Source organism: Ursus maritimus, unplaced genomic scaffold (genome assembly GCF_017311325.1).
Source record: "Ursus maritimus isolate PB19 unplaced genomic scaffold, ASM1731132v1 scaffold_14, whole genome shotgun sequence".
Lineage (NCBI taxonomy): Eukaryota > Metazoa > Chordata > Mammalia > Carnivora > Ursidae > Ursus > Ursus maritimus.
In genome coordinates, this window is record NW_024423786.1 from 14258334 (window position 1) to 14268038 (window position 9705).

Below are 9705 nucleotides of genomic sequence, written 5' to 3' on the forward strand. Positions count from 1 at the left end.
GCAATGACTAGTACCGGGCTCAGATACTTAATAAAATAAGTGCTCTTCTTTTTTCTTTTCTTTCTTTCTTTTTCTTTTTTTTTTAAAGATTTTATTTATTTATTTGACAGAGACAGCCAGCGAGAGAGGGAACACAAGCAGGGGGAGTGGGAGAGGAAGAAGCAGGCTCATAGCGTAGGAGCCTGATGTGGGGCTCGATCCCATAACGCCGGGATCACGCCCTGAGCCAAAGGCAGACGCTTAACTGCTGTGCCACCCAGGCGCCCCCTTTCTTTTTCTTTTTTTAAGATTTATTTATTTGAGAGAGAGGGAGAGAGCAAGAGAGAGAGAGGGCACACACACAGAGGAAGAGGGAGAAGCAGACTCCCTGCTGAGCTGGGGGCCGACATGGGGCTTCATCCCAGGACCCTGGGATCATGGCCTGAGCCGAAGGCAAACGCTTAACCGTCTGAGCCACCCAGCTGCCCCAATAAGTGCTATTCTTAGCCATTCATACCCTAGGCCACATTTTTTAAAAAATTATCTTTGCTAGTCAGTCACCTCAAAATTCCTAGACAGAAATGGAACAAAGGAAAGGAAAGTGCAACTGAGTGTACTTCAATTAGAGCATTCCGAGGACAGGGAGGCGCTCTGCGGGAACCTGGGAGTTGACGGGGGAGAAGGTCCGGGATGTGCCACACACCCCGGCCGCAGTCTGTCACAGTTGGTGCAGGATGAGCCGGGCTACAGCTGCCAGCAGTTTACCACACTCGGAAACTCTCTGTGCCCGGACACACATAAGTATTTGCAGGTGCAGGACCTGCTCGCAAAGAAGAGAGAGGCTAAGGCGTCCTCTTCAGACTGAGAAGTGCTGCTCACGCTCAGCAGGGAGAGAGACCTATTCCTCATGCCCCATGCTTCTTGTCCCCTCCTGCCTGGTGCTGTGCAGTTGACAGAGGCTGAATGAATCATATACAGAACATAGAAATGCAGTACTTGAGAGTATCCACAGAAAACTTGACTTTGTCACCACGGGGTAAATGTTATTTTCAGCTCCTGAACAGAGCCAAACATCTTGAGAGAGAATGAAAATGCAGACAAGACCGTTATCAGATAGTGGCTATCAGGACAAGAGAGATCCTTTCATTTCATTCATTGGGGAGTTGCTGTTGAGTCTCGGTCCATGGCCGCTCTGACAAACGCTCCTGGGTATGTGCTTAGAGAAGCCGAGCTGCCATCCCACCGTAAAGCAAACTGCCTGTGAGTTTGTAACTATTACAGCTGTGATGATGAAACAGTAAAGAAGAACCGCCTCTAAGTCAAAAAGTGCACCCAGAGATAAGATTCATTTTCAATGCCCTTGCAGCTGCTCCTGATGGCGCGGCCACTGCACTTCTCAGTAAGTGGGGGTCCAAGGCTGATTCATCGCAAAGTGAGCAAATGCCTTTTTTCCCTCTAAGATTACCCTGCACTCCACCTCCTAAGAATTTCATTACATGGGGAAGGAGGGTGGATAGGGAAAGGGAGAAATAATGATTTCTAAATATGTGGCAAATTTTTAAATAAAAAGGGGAAACAAAACCCCTTATAACTATTATTAGCAGGGTCAGAACTAATAACGGTGCTATAAAACATCTATCAGGCAGGTCATATCGATTCTGGGTATAGCATTCTATTCTTGTGTCCTTGTAACTCAGCTAAGTAACCGAGGAGGGCAAATCCATGGCTGGGTGAGTCATATTAACAAGACGCCTACGGTTTTTGTTGACCCTTATATAGGGGACTTGATTGCCATTGTTGCAGATATTTTGGAGGTTAAAAGGAAAATACATACTCTGCCACGATTTCCTAGAAAATACCTGAGGTTAGAAAACAGGGTGTAGCAGTTAATGAAGTATCTTGATGAAGACGTTTCAGAGTTAATTAAGAAAGCTACAAATTAAGGAACAACAGCAAAAAGGAGATGATTGCATTGCATCTAACTGAAGGCTTCTGCTTTTTGTCTCTCCTGGGGGTTCTGGAATTTTTCAAGATTGTTTGACTTGATATGAGATGTACAATAATTTGAAGTATCTAAAACATAAATAGCTGAAATATCTCACTTGGTTTTAATTATTTACCCAAAGCAATATGAATTTATTTTTATATATCCAGGAGAAATGGATTGAATGAAGAATTTTTTAAAAAGAAAGAAAAAAAATCCCTCAATACGCCATGAGCCTAACATTCATAGACACGTGAAAAGTGACCGCTTTTATAACCATATTGATTAATGTATTTGATACTCAATTTAATGGATTATCATGCCAAAAATTTCATTACCTGGTACAATTTTTATTTTGTGTGAAAGGTTATGTCCTCTTTTGTAGTTATTGAAAAATATATTAAGGTATGTAGCTATTTGTTAAAAGTTTGCCTTTCAAAACATAATAAAGATTTGGAAATCAAATCACCTCATTTGTTTTCTTACATGAAATGCTACTTGGGGAAATTTTTAGGCAAGGTACCGAATGTATCACACCTCCCCCCAAACGGATCAGACTTGTTAACATGCCTCCAGCCTGCTGTGCTCTGGTCTACCTTGTCCCCGTGCTAGGCTTTAGCCTGCAGAGCTGGACTTGGTAAGGGCAGCATATTAATTTGCCTCTATTCTATACAGGACCAGGCACGTGTAGCATCTGCCGTGTGCCTGTCACTGAGCTAGGTGCTGGGGCTGCAGCCAAACGCACAGAGAGGATGGATCTGGTCCCAGCCCTCTGCTATTGAGCATGGTCATTGGAAACAAGAGGATCGCCAGAGGCAGGTATGCCCAGGAATGGGGGGAGCACGAATGCGGGCTGGCAAATCATACCACATGGGGTTAGCTGGGAGACATTTAACCACCATTGGGAGATTAGCAGCAAAGTCCTTCTTCCTTCATTTTCCCAATGAAGCACTCTTCCTACCGTGGCTAAAGATTGTTTATGAATGTATAGGGCAACAATTTGAACCCATGACTTACATTTTATGACTATTTCAAAAATTGACCAAAATCCAGGAATAATAAGAAAAAAATGCATGCATTCTATGTGGTCCTTATCACTCATTTATATTTTTAGGAAGCTTGCACAGGTTTTCGTGGGGGGGGGGGAATGCAATATACCTAAATGCCAAACGTGTCACTTGCATTTTACAGCTTGGGTTATTTATTTATTCTTCATCCCTCAAGAGATGAGTTTTATTGCTGACACTGTACAGGAACAAAAGAGGAAGTAAAAAAGTATACTCTTTACTTCTAAGAGCCTAACAGAGCATGAATCCTCTCAGTTGCTTTTCAATTTCTGTGCACTGAGGTCAAGTCTGGAATTAGATGTCACCACAAGTGACTCAAAAATGCTCTAAAAACAGGGTTGCATATACAACTTTGGTTATAAAACAAATGCCCTGGGCAAAAAAAAAAAAGTTGAAAAGAAAAAAAGAGGGGAAAATATTCTTAAGTCTGAACTTCGGTAGATTTTGACCAATTCTTAGGAACACTGGGGAAATCCATTGCCAATTGCCAAAACTTTCTACAAACATCTAAGTGCAAGAGGTTGTGCTCCTGTTTTCTCCCAAATTTCCAGTATAACACTTACCAGAAGCTAGATTCTTAGAGGGCACTTGAGGAATTTTAGGTAGACTCAGTGAAATGTCACCTGAGCCTATGATATTTCTAAGAAGTCTGAGTTTGTATTTGTGATGATTGTTAGTAGGCCCATTCTGCTTAATTTGAATGTTATTTTAACAACTTGATAGCTTTCTTGCAGATTTTAATTGGTAGCCATGAAAAGTAGTTGATCATATTGTCATTTTGATACATGTATTTTTAAGCGAGAGCGGTAGCTCTGTTTTTGTGCAGTGAAAGGTTGCCCGGTTGACATCTATTTAACAATATACCTTTGGATTAAAAGCATGGCGCAGAGAGATTTGGGTTGTTTTTCCGGCAGTGGTAATTGCTATGCCTGAGACCAGAAATAATAAGGGATCACGGACAAAGGCTGGAGGAGCTTTCAGGGAACAGAGCAGAGAATGAACAGGATTACGGAAAACACGGGTCAACTGCCAAAGCTCTAGTAATACCCAGTCTTGGGGGGAATTTATCTGGCTCACAAAAAATTGTCATTCTCAGTAAGGTTTTGACTTCTATTTGAGTATCTTGTGTTGTCTATAGGACATCTAATTTTGTTGTGTCACCTTTTTGAATGGAAAATATCACAATGAGATGTGGGGGAAAAAGTGTATGGCTGTTTTATAGCAAAAAAAAAAAATCTAACATCGAAAAAGTTTTGAGTGATTGAATATGAAAAATAATTCCATTTTCAGCAGCTATGATGCCGGAATAGGTAACAAATTCTAGGGAAAGGTGCTTGTTATGTAAAATATTGAATTATCTTCCCACTGAGTTTTATCTCTTCAATTACTTAACAGCAAAAGACAAATAGGTGTTTGGTCATAACATACTATTTGCTTTGCCGGTCAGTACAAGGCACCAGGGAATATCAATCTTGCATTTTTTTTCTGACCTAGAATTCCTCTTAATGACAATTAGTGCAAAGTGAGAGCAGATGTAACATCATTTCAGGAAATGCTGACGTTTCAAAGACATAACCTTCTTAACTTGCAGAGGAAACTGTCTTTGTTGTTATTTGTTAAGGGTCTTTTTGGTTTTATTTTTGAATCTTTCCTTCTTAGGCTCAGCAAATTACTAATGCTTCCCTTTAACTCTGTAACATTCTTACTTGTTGAAAAACTTGAAGTATTAAAATACCTGCTTTTATTGTTCTCGTCATTTTTGAAGTTCTGTTTCTACACGGCGTGGGACCAGAATAAGAGAAAATTATTTTTATCAAAAGTAGCACAATTCTGATTAGCAATACTTAAGTTTATATGAAAAAGAAGTTGATTTATATGATGTTGCTATCTTCTATATTGTGATATTTTATTAATTTCATTACAAAGTTAAAAGTGATAGTAGTAAGTTAAGAAGTTGGTTAAATAGTAAGCTAAAAAATAATTAAGAATTTCTTTTTTCGCCATTTAACCAAAAGTCTATCTTCTACCATCATTATATTCACTAAATACCAACCCATTTAAGTAAATTTTTAAAAAATATTGTATTTTTACGTTATTGCTATACCCAATGTGGGACTCAAACTCATGACCCTGAGGCCAAGAGTCACGTGCTCTTCCAACTGAGCCAGCAAGGTGCCCCTTTTTAAATAAATTTTTAAACTGAAAACTAGAAGTTATTTAAATTAGTACAGAACATAGACTTTGCTGTTGGAAAATCTAAGATTGGGTCTAAATTCCATTATCTACTAGCTGTTTGATTGTGGAAAATTATTTAAGCTCTCAGACTCCTTTTCTTCATTGTCAATTGGCTGATACCCATGTGGGCCACCCACTGAATCAAAGGAGGGGGGTGAGAGATAAAAAGAAGAACTCTTTTGTAAAAGCCAGGGTAGCACACAACACGGGGAAGCTGTGAAAATTCTTTGTTCCTTAAAATCCGGTCCATATGAAAAATGCCTTTCAATATCTTCAGAGGAAACCCTCAAGATTTCTAATCGATAATTCCCAACAAGATATCCACTCCCTTCTTCGAGGACATGTCCAACAAGATGCTGAATTAACACCCACGCTTTCCAGACTGCCCCGCAGAGTTATTATAACCGTACTACTCCTGGTTAGGTTCCATTGTCCAGTTGTTTCAAGTAGATAGCAAAACTGTTTTTATTTTCTTCAGGCCTGAAACTATGTTTTTAATTCCTTTGATGGCCTGCCCCTATTTGGATTCATCAGAATGTTTAACCTCTCCAAAGCTCAAAGTACCATAAATGTATACCAGGTTGGTGATACAAAGTGTCTCTTTCCCACATTCAAATTGTTTTAGATTTAAGTTTCTTGTCATGTTGGCCCATATTTAAATACTTGTTAGTGAAAATTGGAATGGTGCTTATTTTCAATCTGATTAACAGTGCCTAGAATTTTTACTGTTCAAAGATTTGCTCTGGTCTCCTGCTCAGTACCTGACCTCACCCACTTAGTTTCTGCTCTTCTGGCTTTGCCCTCGCTGTGGATTCCACCAGGCCTGCCTTCCCCCTTTGTGTGTCAAGAACTCTGATTAAGGGACGCCTGGGTGGCTCAGTTGGATGAGTGACCCGCTCAGGTCGTGATCTCGGAGTCATGAGATCGAGCCCCGCATCGGGCTCTGTGCTCAGCTCCAAGTCTCCTTGGGACTCTTGCTCCCTCTCCCTGTCTCCCCCCTACCCTCTCTTTCCCTCTAAAATAAATAAATCTTAAAACAACAACAACACTCTAGTTAATCCTTCCGGAGTTAATTCAGAAGTCTCTTGGCTCCTACTGCGCCCCATTCACACCTTTATTGCAACAGTGTTTAACTGGACTACAATTATCCATTTACATTTCGTCCTGCCCCTCAGACTACAGATCCAGGTTTTAAAGACAAAACCCAAGATTTGTTCATATTTATATTTTTAGCACATAATGGATAGTTCGTGACTGTTAAATGGGAAATTGACTACATTTTACATAAAAAGGTAGCTTTCAGTTTTTCTTAAACATGGCAACTGGTGGTGATTGGAATCTCCATCCTCCTGTCTTCTGTAGGATGCGATATCATGGCGCCTGCATTATTCATTCTGCTATGGGCTGCGGTGATACCAAGAGCAGACTTACTTCCCGATAAAAAATGTAGGTACCATCTATTAAGTTCACTAGTGTTTCTTCATTAAAAAAAAAATACATTACAAAAAATGATAGCACTATTTTTTTCCTAAATAATCTCTCCATTAGGAAATTATGTATGCATTTTTAAAAGAAGAGTATTTATTCTTATCAGAATACAAACTTTTTAAACATGCTGTACTTTAAGAAAGCAAAGTTGGCTGGAATGCCAGTTTTATGCTACAAAGGGGAATCATATTCTGAGTGTGGGTGTATGGGCTCTACGGAATAGAGCTGGAGCTGGTGACCACATATGGGTGCCTTCCCATACAAGAGGTTGGTTACAAGTCTTCACAGCCAAAGAATAAAAAACTTCCACTATGTTTTAGTTCAGAAACTTGTTGAACTATGGATTTGGTATAAGGACAGAGTCTAAGAAAAGGAAATTATCACATGATCTGTATGTAGTGTTGTCTAAGAGAACTTTCCATGATAAGGATACTGTTCTTTATCCTCATTGTGCAATGGAGTAGACACTACACATAAGTGACTACAGAGTAGTTGAAATACGGCTTGTGCAACTAAGGTAATGAACATTTGGTTTAACTTACATTTAACTAGCTATACATGGCTAGCGGCTACCATAATGGACAGTGTGGTAGAGACAGAGCCCTGCAAGTCCTGTATGTGGCAGGTACAGACACAGAGTTGTAGAAGGCTATTAAAAATTAAAGGTCAATGGAAATCTCCTAACCATGTAGCAAATAAATAAAAGTCAGTTTCCTAATGGTGTGTACAATATTGTCCTAGTTTTAGGAAACAATTTAACAAGTTGTAGCAACATATGCCAAGGACAAAAAATAATGAATATATCACATATTAACACTATTCTTAGTTGCAGGATTAGAGGTAATTTTTCTTTTTCTTTTTGCTCACCTGTGCTTTCCAAAATTCCTAAAATGAACAGGCATTGATTTTGTAATTTAAAGGGAAGTTTTCATTTTGAAAACAGTGGTTCAAAGAAAAAAACCTCTTTTCTATTAATGTCTAAGCAGTTTGGCTCACTAATTGTTTTGACTTTGAATCATAATGAGAAATAAATTAATTTTACATCAAGAACCAGTGCAAATACAAATATTTAAGTACATTCATGTAGCGGAAACAAGAGGTTCATGAAATAGTAATTACGTTTCATGCACCCTGATATTTTCTATCCTATTTTCTTCCATGTCAATTAAAAAAAAATTCTAGCTACAAACCAAAAGATTTCCAGCCAATTTATACACAATGGCCCTCAGTTTGAAATCTATAGTTGTAATGAATGATGTATTTGAATATTCATATTTCAGTAAAAACCTGTATGTGCTATAGGGAATTACCTGGGCAAAGTTAGAAAGATAATGAATTAAAAGCAGTTTTAAAGCAACTTTTTCCAAACTTATTTCAGTATTATACACTCTAACAATCATAAAATCCTACACTACACAGTGAAGTACTTGAAAAATTTCAAAGGGCTGCGTCCGTACAATTGAACATCATGAGGCTCCTTTTCATCAACAGCTTTGCTTCTCCCACCTACCAACTTCACCGTCCAAGTTATTGGTCTAGCCCAAGTTCTTTTACGCTGGGAACCAAATCCTGATCAAGAGCCAAAGAATGTCGAGCTAGGCTATCACGTGAGAATAAATGGTCCGCAAGAAGAAGATGTAAGTATTTATTCTGACAGTCATCTTTATTTAGAGTCAGTTTGAACTTTGACTGCATTTTCCCTATCGAATGAAATTTTAAGTTACAAAAAAAAAAAAAAAAAAAGGACTCAAGGGTTTTCTGTTAGACTCTGAGCAGAGTAGGGTGCCAAAATGACCGTGACCTAGTGTCATGTGTGTGGCTCAGCGTTTGACAGCAGCACAGACCATTTTAACTTTGCCCCGATTCTTTCTCCAAGAAAAGAAAGTTTAGTGACTTTGAAGGTAAAATGGATTTGATACTTGAAAATAGGAAAGAGAAACAGAGAAAAGAGCAGTGGAGTAAGATGGGAGGCAGCCGGGTGCCTAACCAGAGAGGCCAAGTTCGAATCCGAGTTCAGCCACTTCCTGCCATGGCAACCTTGGGCCGGTCACTATAGGTCTCAGAGACGTGGGTTTGCTGCATCCCACTGCTGGGTTTATGTTAAAGCACCCGATACCTAGGAGATGTGCAGTAACGTGAAACAAAGGGAGAAGTGATTAGTATTAGCTATTTTTTCAGTCAATATGGAATTCTAGAGAATCCTCCCTTAGAATATTACCCCTGGGGAGGAGACTGGGACTAGAGGTGATGGCTGAAGTGAATATGAGCCTTAATCATAGTATTCTGTTTTTACTGTGTTCATGTATCATTGAAGAATTATTATATTATTATTGTACTTTTTTTTAACACACAAATGCTACAATTGGGCCGTTTATTTACTTGCTCATTTCTTAAAAGCAACTTTGTTGAGGTATGAATGGTGTATAAAAAGCTGTACGTGTTTACCTAACTCTATGAGTTTGGGGATAAGCATATATGCACCTGTGAAATCACGTGCTTAAGTTTTTTCTATCCAAACTAGTTCATTGCATTTTATTTACGTGCCATTTGAAAAGTGGAAGAAAATGCCTGTTGGATTAAAATAGCTCTCTTAATGCTCTTTCCCTTTTCTGTATCATGACTTGTGGCGTTTATTTTTAGTATGAAACCAGAAACACTGAAAGCAAACGCGTAACCGTTCTTCATCAAGGCTTTTCAGCAAGTGTGCAGACCATCCCATGGAATGGCCACTCCCTCCTGGCAAGCGACTGGGTTTCTGCTGAGCTTAAAGCCCCACCGGGTAAGGCAGGCTCCTAACAGCCTCGTATTGTATTCCTGACTTGGCAGAACAGGCAAAGTTGGAAAAGAAACTGGCTTTTCTTTTCCATAGTCAGTCAGCAGTTCCTGCCAAGGATTCTTCCTCCTCATCAACATCCTAACCACGGCCGTGATTACTTATTGCCACCTCCCCCC

At 39.4% G+C, this 9705-nt stretch overlaps 1 protein-coding gene across 3 annotated transcripts in view; it reads left to right on the top strand.

The window, feature by feature from the left end:
* The first annotated feature begins 906 nt into the window (after positions 1-906).
* IL5RA (interleukin 5 receptor subunit alpha) overlaps positions 907-9705 on the top strand; it is a 35499-nt gene continuing 26700 nt past the window's right edge. Inside the window, exons 1-5 of one of the 3 annotated variants that reach the window (XM_040628537.1) lie at positions 907-1378; positions 2639-2782; positions 6628-6711; positions 8245-8390; positions 9394-9532. In XM_040628537.1, the coding sequence (XP_040484471.1) occupies positions 6639-6711; positions 8245-8390; positions 9394-9532 (358 nt within the window). In that variant the 5' untranslated portion in view covers positions 907-1378; positions 2639-2782; positions 6628-6638. Of the gene's footprint in view, positions 1412-2638; positions 2783-6627; positions 6712-8244; positions 8391-9393; positions 9533-9705 lie in introns of all 3 variants that reach the window. The other 2 variants (XM_008703155.2, XM_008703156.2) reach the window with 2 other exon arrangements.